The sequence below is a fragment of the Clarias gariepinus genome, chromosome 14, assembly GCF_024256425.1.
Source record: "Clarias gariepinus isolate MV-2021 ecotype Netherlands chromosome 14, CGAR_prim_01v2, whole genome shotgun sequence".
Taxonomy (NCBI): Eukaryota; Metazoa; Chordata; class Actinopteri; order Siluriformes; family Clariidae; genus Clarias; species Clarias gariepinus.
The window spans coordinates 28,353,372-28,368,408 of record NC_071113.1 but is presented as its reverse complement, the minus strand read 5'-3'; the positions used below and the strand labels follow the sequence as shown (position 1 = coordinate 28,368,408).

Here is a 15,037-nt window from a genome sequence, read left to right as displayed (position 1 = left end):
ATTGATTTTTTTCTGACTGACTATATTGGTATAACTGACTGTGACTGTGTCTGATTGACTCTGATTTGGTCTGTCTGACTCTAATTGGCTCTGACTGACTAAATTGGTCTAACTGACTCTAATTTGGTCTGTCTGACTCTAATTGGCTCTGACTGACTCTGATTTGCTCTGACTGACTCTGATTTGCTCTGACTGTCTCTGATTTGGTCTGTCTGACTCTAATTGGCTCTGACTGACTAAATTGGTCTAACTGACTCTGATTTGGTCTGTCTGACTCTGATTGGCTCTGACTGACTCTGATTTGGTCTGTCTGACTCTAATTTGGTCTGTCTGACTCTAATTGGCTCTGACTGACTCTGATTTGCTCTGACTGACTCTGATTTGCTCTGACTGTCTCTGATTTGGTCTGTCTGACTCTAATTGGCTCTGACTGACTAAATTGGTCTGACTGACTCTGATTTGCTCTGACTGACTCTGATTTGCTCTGACTGACTCTGATTGGGTATAACACGCTTTGATTGGCTCTGATGGGTTTACTGACTATGATTGGCTCTGACTGACTTGCACTGTCTCAGATTGGGTCTTGCCTCTGACTAACTCTAAATGGCTTTAATTAGACTTACTATTTTTTTAATTCACTAACTACCCAACTGCCTCTACCTGACTCTGACTGGCTTTCACTGAGTCTGGTTGTCGCTGACTGACTCACCGACTCTTGATTCTCTTGGTCGGTCAGTGCGTAATTCATTACATAATTTAGCGTAACCATGACTCACTCTGTTTCATATGACTGAGTCTTTATGTCATAGTCTCATTCTAAATCTTTTTGACATGCCATGCTAAAGGACACACACACACAAACACACACACACACACACACACACACACACACACACACAGAAAAACTCTCTTTCCATATACTGCAAAAGCATCACTGAAGCCCTGGGGAATGTGGTTATGGCTGCCACAAATAAACAAACACACACACACAGGTGATTTTTGGAGGGAGAGAGAAAGTATGTGTGTGTGTGTGTGTGTGTGTGTGTGTGAGAGAAAAAGAGAGAGAGAGAGAGGTGAAACACACCGCCCCCTCATGTTCCTGATAAAAAAAATCTTCTGCACGCTCAACTTTTTTTTCAGCAGAAATGGTTGTCTTCTCTGTGTGGGAGGGGCTTACTCTCCTCTGACCTGTCAATCACAGAGGCACGAGCCAATCACAGCTCTCTCTGAGTTTTAATATACAGCATGTGGAAGAGGGTAGATAGCGCTTTCCTCCGGGTGTTCCGGTGTGCCTTGTATTTATTATAAGCATCATAATAATTAATGTTTAAATGCAAACAGATTTAAATGCATTCAGTATATAGAATTTATTTATTATTTATTTTTATTTTTTTTTATTAAAAAGTAAATAATATTTGAGTGGCAGCAGTAACACACACACAGAGCCTTGTGTTATACCTGTTTAAGATGCAGCTTTGGGTGAATCCCTCTCCACCCCACCACACACACACACACACACACACACACACACACACGCCTCTTTTCCTCCCGCAGTGTTTACACAGTGCTCTCTCACATCCTGTCTCATCCTCTCTTCAATTTCTGCTCTCATTTCTGCTTTATTCCACATTCTGTCTTATCCTCCGTCTTTTTTTCATCTTTTTTTTCATCTTCTTTTCTACTGTCCCCGTGTGCTTCTTCTTTTCCCCTGTTCGTACACACTCCTTATTTTTATTTCAACAGTCTAGAATATAAAATTTTACAAACATAAATATAAAACACGTGTGTGTGTGTGTGTGTGTGTGTGTGTGTGTGTGTGTGTGTGTAGAGTTGAGTTGGATTCTGATGCTTCTGTCTGCATCCAAAGTTGTACTTTATTAATTTAATTGTCACAACACAATTCTTTTTTTTCTTTTGTACTTTCTTCCTATTTCTTTATCTTTTTTCTCCTTGTGTTATTTCGCTCTTTCTTTCTTTTTAGACTTTTTCTCCTTTGGTTCTTTTGTTTGTTCTGTTGTTTTCTTTCTGTTCATCTTTCCTTTTTTTTTGTTCTTTCTTTAGCTCTTATTTTTTTTTGTTATTTTCTTTGTTGTTTGTTGTTGTTGTTGTTTTTTTCCTTTCATATTAGGACTGGTCCCAGAATCTAGCAAATGCTGTGCAGTTTGTCAGCAACGTGTCTGTGTGAGGAATCCACTCATCTACATAAGAATAAGTTCTGTTCAAGTGTTTAATGATCTAATGAAATGAAACTGGACAAAATGAAGCTTTGTGATGCTGCATGCTTTTGGCTTGAAACATCAAACTGACGATGAATCGAGTCAGTGAATGAGTGAGGGAGTGAACGAGGGAGGGAGGCATTGAGTGTGGAGGGAAGGAGGGAGTAAGTGAGGGAACAAATGAGTGAGGAAGTGGAAAAATAGGGAGGGAACGAGGAAGGGATGGAGAGAGTGAGAACGAGGGAGGGAGGCATTGAGTATGGAGGGAAGGAGGGAGCAAGTGAGGGAACAACTAAGTGAGGAAGTGGACAATTATGGAGTGAGAGAGTGAGTAAGCATGGGAGTGAGGGAGTGAATGATTGAGAGAGGGAGCGAATGAGTAAGTGAGAGTGTGAACTAGTGAAAGAGTGATTGAGTAAGTGAACAAGTAATTAAGCGAGGGAGTGAGGGTGGAAAAGATTGAATGAGGGCGGGAGTGAAAGGGTGAGGGAGTGAGCGAAGGGAAAAAAGTGAATGAGGGGTTGAACAAGTGACCAAGGTGGTGAATGAGTGAGGGTGAGAGCAAGGGGGTGAGTGAGCGAGAGAGTGAATAAGGGGGTGAACAAATAGAAAGTGAGCAAAAGAGTGAACAAGGGTATAAATGAGTGAGAGAGTGAGTATGCAAAGGAGGTGAACAAGGGAGGGAGTGAATGATTGAGAGAGGGAGCGAATGAGTAAGTAAGAGTGTGAACTAGTGAAAGAGTGATTGAGTAAGTGAACAAGTAATTAAGCGAGGGAGTGAGGGTGGGAAAGATTGAGTGAGGGCGGGAGTGAAAGGGTGAGGGAGTGAGCGAAAGGAAAAAAGTGAGTGAGGGGTTGAACAAGTGAGCAAGGTGGTGAATAAGTGAGGGTGAGAGCAAGGGGGTGAGTGAGCAAGGAAGGGAATGAGGGAGTGAACAAATAGAAAGTGAGCAAAAGAGTGAACAGGGGTATAAATGAGTGAGAGAGTGAGTATGCAAGGGGTGAACAAGGGAGGGAGTGAATGATTGAGAGAAGGAGTGAAGGAGTGAACGAGTGATGGATTGAGCAAGGGGGTGAATAGGGGCGGGAACAAGTGAGAAAAAAAGTGAGTGAAGAAGTAAATGAGGCAGTGAGCAAGAGAGTGAACTAGTGAGTGAGTGAACTAGTGAGTGAGTGAACTAGTGATTGAGCGAGGGAGGGAGTGAGCGAGCAGGTGAACCAGGGGTAGTAGTTTTCAGAGGGTATCAGAGGAAAATGTCCTCGGGATTGTCTCGACGTCCCTGAATCAGACAGACTGGACGGTACTGTAGTGACGTCCTGTACGCTACACGACACCTATACAGAGTCCGCTGTTACTGTGTACAATAAAGTGCCTTGTCGTTTATCTACACACTTTCGTTTACGCTGTTACACTCCTCCTCAAGTGTGGATCTTTTCATCAGATCATTTCCCACGAGAAATAAAAATAACTCCAGGAGTTAAAGACTGGAGTTTGTATCTGTGTGGAGATTTGTCTGGCCTCCAGTGGCAGCATCCAGCACATCCTCCCTTTAATTACTGTCTTATCTAATACCACATGCCCTCACACACACACACACACACACACACACACACACACACACACACACACACACACACTATTTTTCCCCCCATCTGTTTGCTTCTCTCTGAAGAGGAGGAGCACGTGGACGGTGGCGTACGCCAGCACACATTTAGACAGGAGCTAAAATAAGCTGCTTATAAAAGAGAGAGAGAGAGAGGGAGACATTAAGACAGAGATTCAGAAAAAGAGTAAGAGACAAAGGGATGGAGTCTGAAAGAGAAACAGAGAGAGAAACACAGATGAGACAAAGAGTGGTGGCACCAGAAGAAGGGAGACACACACACACACGCACACACTCACAGTGAGATGGTGAGAATGATCGAGTCTGAAGTCGAGAGACTCAGAAAGACAAAAAGGAATTAAAGAAAGAGACCCATAGAGACAGAAAGAGAGAGTGGCAAAGAGAGAGAGATAAAGACAGGAAGAGACAAAGTGATACAAGATATTCAGAGATACAAACAGATGACTGGAAACACAGTCAGAAGGAGAAAGACAGAGAGAGAGAGAGAGACACACACACACACACAGAAAAACTGAAAGCGACATAGAAAGACTGAATGAGACACAAACAGGAGGACTGAAAGAGAGAGAGACTGAAAATAAGGGACACAGACTAAACGAGAGAGACATACAGAGAGACTGAAGGAAAGAGAGTGGCATAGACAGAGAGGTAGGAGACAAAGTGATAGAAGAGATTCAGAGATACAAAGAGATGACCGAGAACACGGTCAGATGGAGAAAGACACACAAAGATAGAGACAGAGAAAGTGAGACACAGAGAGAGACTGAAAGAGAGATATAGAGAGAATGAATGAGACATAAACAGAAGGACTGATAGAGTCACAGAGACAGAAAAGAGAGACTGAGAGACATGCAGAGAGACTGAAACGAAAAGAGACAGAGAGAGAGACTGAGAAAGAGACACAGAGACTGAAACAGAGAGAATGAACCAGAGAGATTGAAGGAGAGAGACACTTGGAGACCGAAAGAGAGAGAAACATACAGAGAGTGAGAGAGACAAAAGAGACACAGAAACCAAAAAACAGACACGAAGAGAGACCAAAAGAAAGAGAGGGAGAGATACACAGAGAGACAGTCATCATAAAAGAGAGAGAGAGAGAGAGAGAGAGATGTCAGTACTGTATATGATGTGGTCTGTTTAAGCTTTTCTCTCTCGCTCTCTTTTTCTCTCTTCGTGTTTCTCAGGTGTTGTGGCCTGCATCCGTCTTAATCCCATCTCCCTCTTCAAATCTCACACGTGCGCCCACACACACACAGACCAGGATTACTGCAACACACACACACACGCCCACACACACACACGATGATGAGAATCATGTAGTATTGTTGGGCAGGATACATGGACTTGTACTTGTTTTAATGTTTTGTTTTTTTTTCTGTCCTGTCTTTTTATTATTCTGTCTTCTTTTATCTTGTTCAATGCTGTCTTCTATTATTCTGTCTTATATTGTACTGTGTTCTCTTGCCTTGCCTTGCCTTGCCCTGGCTTATCTTCTATTGTTCTGTCTTGTCTTTTCTCGTCTCCCCTAGTCCTGTCTGGTTCTGTCTCGCCTTTTACTGTCCTTTCATGTCATGTCTCGTCTTGTATTGTTCTAGCTTGCCTTCTATTGTTTTGTCTTGTTCTATTTCTTTTAAATATAAAAAGACACAGTTTAGTTGTCATGGGTATAAAGACACGGTATAGAACAAGATATGCTGTAGTCACGTTCTCTCTCTTTTGTCTCGTCTTATCTCGTTCTATATTTTTCCGTCTTGTCTCGTCCCATTTGGTCTTCTGTTGTTCTTCTATTGTTCTGACTCGACTTGTGTTGTCTCACATTATCCTGACCTGTCTTTTTTATTTGTATTGTTCTGTCTTGTTGCCTAATTGTCTATCTTTTGTATTGGTCTGTCCCTCCTTGTCATATTTTAGCTTGTCTCGTCTTGTATTTTTTCTATCTTGTCTTCCATTTTATCTTATTCTATCCTGTCTTCCCTCCATCTATCTTGTCTTGTCCTGTTCTCTTGTTAAGACAAAAGGACAGAACTGTTGTCTTGTTCTATCTTGTTTTGTCTTTTTATGTAATATCTTGATTTGTCTTGTCTTGTCCTTTGTTTTGAACCTTTTAGAATACAAGACGCGAGTTGCATTCAGTGTTGCATTTGAGCTCAGTGTTTCAGGACGTAGTGACTCTGAAATACGACTGGACAGACGAGCTACCGCGTCCCCACCGCTAACAGACTGTCTGTAATATGAAGTCTCTGCACGTCCGGTTCAGTCCAAACATTCGGCCAACCACAGCAGACGAACACGAGTTATAAAATGAGACACTTTATGTCCTTTCGAGGAAATAATTGTGACAAAAATGAAACCGTGATGAATCGCCATGAATCAAAAAAAGGTGACTGAAAATAGAAAGGAGGGCAAGAGAGGGAGCTTATGTAACAGCAGAGAGAGACTGTGTGTGTGTGTGTGTGTGTGTGTGTGTGTGTGTGTCAGTTCACAGTGCCAGCCTGAGCGGCTCAGTCCGAGTCCACTCGAGCTGCGGCACTACGCTAGGCTTCAGCCATGCACATTTTACATTCCAACAGTGTCATCAGGTAAGAATCACAACACACACACACACACACACACACACACACACACACACACACACACACACAAACAGAATTCTTCTACGTTGAGGAAACCCTTTGGTGTTGATTTGAAATTTAAAGGCTGGTTAAAGAACCGGATGTGTAATACGCCGTCATGACTCATTTTGAGAACACTGTGTGTGTGTGTGTGTGTGTGTGTGCGCGCGCTTGCGTGCGTGTGTGTGAGAGAGAGAGACTCGCTTGGGGTCCCCATCGCTAATGGGAAAGTCGTGTATCTGTTCCATTTAGATGTAAAATAATAATGATGTTCTCTAGAAGAAAAAAAAACTTTTTTTCTCTCTCCCTCTCTCCTCCTCTGTCTCTCTATCTCTCTCTTTCTCCCTCTCTCTCCCTCTCTCTCTTCCTCTCTCTCTCTCTCTCTCTCCTTTCTCTATCTCTCTCTCTCCTTCTTCCTCTATCTCTTTTTTCTATCTCTCCCCCTCTCTCTCTTCCTCTCTCTCTTTCTCCTTCTTTCTCTATCTCTCTCTTTCTCCATCTCTCTTCCTTTCTCTTTCTCTCCCTCCATCTCTCTCCTTCTCTTACTTTACCTCTCTGTCTCTCTCTCTTTTTCTCTCTCTTTCCATCCATCTCTCTCTCACCCTATATCTCTCCTTCTCTCCATCTCTCTCTCTCTCTCTATACACGTGACAGGCTGTGATGGAGTTTGTCGCCTGTCACAGTTGAAGCTCGGTCCTGAGTCAGGGTCTGTCCTCTGTGATGTGAAATCCAGCTTCAGGCTGTTACACTGTGTGTGTGTGTGTGTGTGTGTGTGTGTGTGTGTGTGTGTGTGTGTGTGTGTGTGTGTGTGCGTGTGTGTTTGGTGGGTTGTATGGGGTCACAAATGATTGACAGATCCAGTGATAAAGACAGATCAGAGACACAGGAGAAGCGGGTGCGGTTATATAATCACATTAATAATTTTTTTTTAATAAAAAAAAAATTATTTCTATTTAAATGTTTTTTTTCTTTTTTTAACATAAAAAAAACTTTTATAAAAAACATTTTTATATCTTCGTACTGTATAGCAATCTTATATCCTTTAACCAGGGCCACATTTGGTAACTTACTAGTGCCAGTAACTAAAGAAAAATAACATATTTGTAGCACAAAAGTATTTATTTATTTATTTATTTATTTATTTTTACATAAAAGTGTCTTTAATTTTATTTGTTTTATTTTTTTTATTACTCACAATAATAATAATTATTATTATTATTGTTGTTATTATTATTATTATTCTAATTATTGTTATTATTATTATTATTATTATTATTATTATTATTATTATAACCCCACATGATAATCTCTCTGACCGTGACATCCAGCATAAAAATGACAAGAATGGAAACATTTAGAAATAATAATAAAAAATAAAAAAAGTGGAAAATATGTTACATTTTCAACAATGTTATTAAGTAAGGGTTAAAGTTTTAAAGGTATACAGATTTTTTTATATTTTATTTGTTTTGCATTTTGGTTCCTGGACTGTAAAATAGCTTTAAATGTAAAACTTTTAATGAACGTTTAAATAAAATATTAGTTATTTTTAAGTTAAATTTAAAAGAAGTTATTATATTTCCCTCAATATCTGTTTTATTGTATGTAAATGCTGTTGTGTTTATCTGATACCAGGGGTTTTATTATTATTATTATTATTAGGGATGCACCGAAATTTCGGCCGCCGAAAATTTTCGGCCGAAATAGCATTATCGGTTTCGGCCGAAACGTAAGAAAGCGCCGAAAATAAAAGCCGAAATTGTCGCCACGCCTCTCCCATCCTCCCGTCTCGTTTGCGCTGTCATTACGCATCAAACACGGAGTATGTCGGCGGTTCGGAAGCACTTGGAAGCAAGTTTTGTTATTGTTAAACAGCCTTATTACTGTTATTTATTATCAATAAAAGTTTGATTGCTTAATTAATTTGTAGTTTTTTTAATACAAACAAAAAGAAAATATTTTAAACATGTTTTTTAATGAAGCCATTTTCGGTTTCGGTATCGGTTTTCGGCCAAGTGCATCCAAAATTTTCGGTTTCGTTTTCGGCCCAGAAATATCATTTCGGTGCATCCCTAATTATTATTTATTTTTTATGCTTTCATTTATTCTTATGGGAAATTTACTTTTAATTAAATTGATTCTATTTTATTTAGATTTTTGTATTTATTTCGTTACAGTTTAGTCATATAATGTTAAATTTTATTTCTAGAAACGTTTGTTTATTATATTTTAAGGATCACTTTATTTTTTTATGTTTTTCATACCCATTTTTACTTGTTGTATTTTAGCAATATTACATTTATTTGTCCTAGAATTTCTTGTTTTTTCTGTCTTATTTTTAAAACCTTTTAATGAGGAAAAAATATGTTTTTGTTTTTATTACCTTTTTATTTTTATTTGGTTTGTTACTTTCTTTTTTTTTCTTTTTCTTAGAATTGCTCATAGCTGTATCTCAGACATTTCTCGTGTTATTCTGTTGTTTTTCTCATCCATTTCTCTCGCTCTGATCCGTCTATCATTTTTTGAAGGTTCTTTAGGTTCTCTAGGGATTTAAAGATTGACGTACTATATGTTTCTCCATTGCTTTGGGTGTTAAAACCCTCAACGTTTGCATGATTTTGATGTTAAAAGTGAGATGAGATTTGAGCTGAGATTAGATCTGAGCAGGAGAGTAAAACAAGTTATCTAGAAAAGTAAAGGATTATTAAACAGCATCAGTTCCAGCGTTCCGGTTATAGAGACAGTTAAGTAATCAACACCTCCTGACCAATCAGGTTCCACGATTCAATTAAGTGTGCTACTGATTTGAGTTATTAAACTCCCTCTGTGTTTGTGTATGGATTACTAGTTTCTTGAACGGACATTTAACTCAAACAGAAATCCTGTAGACTCTCGTCTCCTGTCCTCCCGTGTCCTTGGAGGAAAAAACCTTTTCAATTGTGATGAATGATATCTGAAAGACGTTCTTCTGGACACGCTGAAATGTCAGCACAGCTGAGTGGTATTAGTCTGTAATTTGATTTCTCCGTGGCTTTGGTACACTCGGTGCTTCGGGGGAACAAAGGTGGCATTTTGCGCTGCGTAGCAGGAACTAAGGAAGTGAGCGCCTGTTTCGGTAAGCATCTTGTTTTTATCATGCCAGCAATTTGGTTAGAGATCGTATCGAATTCAGACGAAATCCAATAAGGAATGGAATGAGACGGAGAGGCAGACCTGGGCTAGATTTCATTTAAAGGGAATTATTAGCGTTTCGGAAAAAGGATAATGGTAGTGCAGCTGTGAGGCTCTCGCTCGCAGTACGTTATGGTTTCTATAGCAACACATGGAATTATATGTCAAACGTAGCACAGATGAAGTGTTGAACGTGTGTGTGTGTGTGTGTTGATATGGCAAGTTTTCTTTAAATTAAATTTGTTCACTCATGCCAAGCTGGGATATGTGTCTCAATAAACTCGAGAGAGAGAGAGCGCGCGAAACAAACAGACTGACGATGTACAGCTTCTGTAGCTAGAGATCAATTATAAGGATTGATCATAAATTAATTAGCTTTGAGATTTTAATCAATTAAAAAGTATTAACTGCTGATGTTTGTTTTGCGTAATATTTCTCAGTAGCTTGGCTGTCTTGTTCCCTTGCAGTTTAGGATTAGCAAATTGTACATTTTTAGACGTTTGCATTTTTAGCAACCTTAAGGACACATAGGCAAAAGTAGTGTTTTTCAAACGCTTACAATTTTTTTTTCCTTTAATTTGTTTATTTAAATTGTTTGGACATTTTCATCTTGTCTTATTTAGGTTTCTGCTGTTTGAATTGTTAAGCATTTATCTTTTATTATCATTATTTATTATGAATGTAGTGGTTATAGCACTGCTGCCTCGTACCTCACCTCCAGGGTCAAGGGTTCGATTGCCGTCTTTGGGTCTGTGTGTGTGGAGTTTGCATGTACTCCTTGTGCTTAGTGAGTTAGATGGGTGACTCAACCGTGAACGACTCCTTATTACTCCCGGATCACTTTTTCACTTATTTTTTTCTTACATAATTCCTGCACGACGTGTTCTGTGTGTGTAATGTGTTTTTTACAATTGCATTTAAATTATGTAAAACTTAATAATAAACAATATTTATTTTTCAAGAGCTGCATGGCTGCGTGTGTGTGTGTGTGTGTGTGTGTGTGTGTGTGTGTTGTGTAATCCGCTCTCAGCCTTGTGAGAGAGTGACGATGTTGTCGTGTTTCTGAGAGAGGACAAGTTGAGTGTTTAGAGACACTGTGGTGTGAATTACACATTTTCAAGTTGCCCTGCTTGTGTTATAATCTCTCTCTCTCTCTTCTTCTCTCGTCTCTCTCTCTCTCTCTCTCTCTCTCTCTCTCTCTCTCTCTTTCTCTGTACAGGTGGCTCAATGGCCCAAAAAGGAAGAGGAAGAACAGTCAGTGTTCGGTGAAGAGCATGTCAGGTGAGAAAGACACGCCTACTTTTCGTTCCTCTGTGTGTGTGTGTGTGTGTGTGTGTGTGTGTGTGTGTGTGTGTGTGTGTGTGTGTGTGTGTGTGTTTAAAAAAACATCAGCTTACAAAAGGGATAAAAAAAGGGATGGATAAGAACTACACGCTCCAAATATTATTTATTTTTATATATTTTAATATCTTTAAAGGTATGAATTCATTCTTTTTTGTTTGTTTGTATATAAGTTGATACATCCTTGATTTTTATTTTGCACAAAGCTGCTTTGTAACAATGTCCACTGTGAAAAACGGCAAAACAAATAAAATTACATTTAATTCCAAACATGTCAAAATATAACTACATTTTGATTAGGAGAAAAAAAAGAAATAATTAAATTAAAATTAAAAAATGAATATATATATTATATACACCACTGCTTAAAAGTTTGGGATCAGTTGCAAATTTCTTTGGTTTTTTTTAGTGATTTATTTTCTACATTCTAGAAAAACAATGGAGATTTCAAAACTATGAAATAACACATGGAATTAAAAAATTAAGTAACAACAACTTAACAGATTTTATTTTTATTTTAAGACATGAAGGTCAGATGTTCTGGATCAGTTCTCACAAGAACAGTATTGTCTTGAGTGTGTTTGTAAAACGCATCAAGCTCCATGATGAAACTGTCTCTCATGAAGACCTTCCCTGAAAAACAAGACCAGACCTGAGCTCTGCTGCAGAGGAGAAGTTCATTTAGAGTCACCAGCCTCAGAAATCACCAATTAACAACCAGCACCTCAGATTAGAGCCGTTATGAAGCTTTACAGAGCAGAAGTAGCAGATAAACATCTCAATATCAACTGTTCAAAGGAGATTATTGTGTGTTTTGGATAAACGTCTTCAGTTTTTTTTTTTTTTTTTTTTTACAGTTTAGAAAGAATTAAAATTCAGGAACGACCATTGATATTTTAAAATAATTAAAATAGAGCATCAATATTTTTCTATTCTACTTTTTTTTTTAAGATTTTACTTTTTTTATTAATCTATAGATTCTATATATTACATTTTTCCTTTTTTTTAAAGAAATATAAAAAAAATCTGGTGGTTTATTTTTTTTTCATAGTCATAAATTTTATTTTACTCAAAGCAAACATTTTGAAAACAAATTTTAAATATTTTTATTAAAAAGAAATTAATTTCTACTAACCAATTTTATAAAAAAAATCTTAAAATGTAAAAAAAATATATTGTTAGAACAGTATCGTATTAAAAAAAAACGAGTAGAAAGAGTTGCGTTTGCATAGTACTTTTTATGTTTATTTTTTCCTACTTCTAGCTAATAATAATAAATAAAAAAAAAACACTCTTTTTTTGGAGTGTTCTCTCCGTGCTTGGTGGGTTTCCTCCGCGTACTCCGGTTTCCTCCCACAGTCCAGAGACATGTGGATTTGGCTAATTGGCGTTCCCAAAGTGTGCGTAGTGTGTGTGTATGTATGTGTGTGTGCCCCGTGATAAATTGGCACCTCGTCCAGAGTGTACCCCGCCTCGCAACCTCGATGGCTCTCAGGGTCCCCGCGACCCTGAATACAGGATCCAGTGGTATAGGCGATGAGTGAATGAGTGATTGTTATTTATTTTAAATCTTCTAGACTGTAGTATTTGGTGAATAATCTCCTAGTGGATGTGGATCATTGAGTTTATTGCTTGTTATGCACCACCATGTTGCCTCTTGCGAACAGTTCTGACACAGACAAAACAGTGTGAATAAAACTCGAACCTGCGGTGTGACACGACACACACCGTGTACGCCTGAGCACTGACACTCAGGACTGAGTAAAATCACACCGATGTGACATGTGTGAGGCGAGAAGACGTAATAAACGTCGTGCTTTCGAGGAAACATCACATTTTCTCTTTACACCTCCTCCTCCTCCTGCGCCTGCTGTCAGCTCGACACCTCCATCACGTCTTCTTCAGCTGAGAGCAGGGACGTGGCGCGAGATTAGGGACATGTCGCAAGAGCAGGGACGTGACGCAGGAGATTTTTCCAGGACAGAAATTTGTCCCGGAATTTCAAGAGTTAAGCACTTTACCGCGCTCCTGAGTCATTCATTTTTTATTTAATAGTGTGTGTGTGTGTGTGTGTGGATCATTATGGATTCACTCAGTAACTGCTTTATCGATTTTATTTATTTTTTTTTTTCCAGTTCAGGCTCCACTGAAGTTCATGCCAGCTCTGTTGTAGCGTCTTTTTCTCCATGTTGTTGTGTCTGAGTGGAACTTAAAAGGCTTTAAATGCTGTTTGTGTAGTTTTTTTTTCTCTCTCCCTCTTTCTCTCTCTCTTTTAGACACACACACACACACACACACACATTCAGAATACACACCTGCCTAGTGTTTCCAACCATCCGCTGATTAGTAGGGCGTCACTGGAGCGTACTCTGCTTTAGATTTCATTAGTGCCGGTCGATAGGCCATTTCCTGCATCTGCACTGGACTCTGCAGTACGGGAAAGGACTATTTGTTCTCTATGATGAGAGACAAGAGAAGATGGACACCTGCCTTCTGAGAAACGAGTATTAAAGTGACATTTAAAAGCGTTTGTGTTCGACTCTGAGCTTTGTTTTAACACGAAACGATTCTTAGCTTCACACCCTGTATATATGTATACGATTAAAATGTGAACCCGTGTTAGTGTTATTTTGCTGATTTGAAAATGAAAACAGCTACAGAATTGTTCAGTGAGATCCTCAACAAAACAGAGTTCACAGTCCAATACAGTGGAAAACTTTAAGAAAAAATGAGAGAGAACAGAGTGGACAAAATGGGATTCTGGGATTGCACTCGCAATTTAAAGGTGCAGAGACAAAACTAGAACATTTGACATGTGAGATTAATTTCCTTGGGCGCAATTATGGTTTTGGGTCACATTATGGCAGTGTGAGGAAAGGGGACAGATTTCATAAAGTGGATTCTTATGCTTTACATAGTATATTCGCATCAAAGGTGTATAAGATTCATTTTGTCAGACTTAAGAACAAATTGGACTTACGAACGCGCTCCTGGAATGGAACTCGTTCGTAAGTCAGGGACTAAATGTACTGTTGATGCCAGACATAAATCTCTACTTATGCCAGGCAGTTGTGGTGCTGGGGTCGCCTCATTGATGTCAAAACCATGGAAGACTGGACATTTTATCAGCTTCCAACTGACAAAAAGATAAGAGGTTTGTTGTTAACAGGCATCCAGCAGGAGGGCGAGGCTGGTGGAGATCACTGACACTTTATGTCAGGTAGCAGTTTTATTTGAACAATGTACTATTTCAATACTTATTGGGACTAAATTGTCCCAACTGTCCATTTATGAAATTTAAAGGTCTAAGAGTAGTAAACCTTGAGTTTACAACTATAGTTGACACATTAAAGTTTTATTTTCCCCTGCACCTAGGCTGTAACGTATTATTCATGAACTTATGCACTACAAAATGTGAGAATGTCTTGAATCAAATGTATCTAAAAAAAAAATTTGATATGAATTTTAAATAAACCAAATATTAAATGATTAAGCTTATTCCTAGGCAAATGTAATTATTTTAAGAATTTCTAGATAATTTGGCAGATAATTTTGCATCCTTCAACAAATAAATGCTTAAACTAGCAAAATTAGCTACCAATAGAACAAGAAAAAATTTTGTTGGTTTGTTTTTTAAACTTGTATTACTAGAATTTTGGATACATTTGACTAGATCTAAAAAAATTTCCCTCGCTAAGATATCAGTTTTCTGTGTAGGTACTAGTTATATACATCTGATCCAGTGTTTTTGTTTACTTAAGATGCTTTAACACTTTACATTGTTTGTAGTTTAGGCCTTATGTAGTATTTGTTTGTTTCTTTTTGTGTTGTTCCAGGTTTTTATGTACTATAGCCTATTATAATGTATTACCTTTTATAATGTCAGTATAATATACCTTAAACTGTACTATAAGTAGACTTGAAGTTAACATTGAACAGTACACCATTAAACCACTTACACCTTATTACTGGTACTTAATTTTACAGCTCTCCTATTATAATTATTATTCTTTACATGTTTTTTTGGGGTTTGTTTTATGGATATTTTTTTGGATATACCTACTCATATCTC

General features: G+C 38.3%; 1 protein-coding gene across 5 annotated transcripts in view; it reads left to right on the top strand.

The window, feature by feature from the left end:
* Positions 1 to 15,037, top strand: part of thrab (thyroid hormone receptor alpha b) — a 155,999-nt gene that overhangs the window by 113,611 nt on the left and 27,351 nt on the right. For 4 of the 5 annotated variants that reach the window (XM_053511120.1, XM_053511117.1, XM_053511121.1 and 1 more), the window contains one exon: positions 10,844 to 10,905. In XM_053511120.1, the coding sequence (XP_053367095.1) occupies positions 10,899 to 10,905 (7 nt within the window). In that variant the 5' untranslated portion in view covers positions 10,844 to 10,898. Of the gene's footprint in view, positions 1 to 6,388; positions 6,421 to 10,843; positions 10,906 to 15,037 lie in introns of those variants that run through there. The other variant, XM_053511119.1, reaches the window with a different exon arrangement.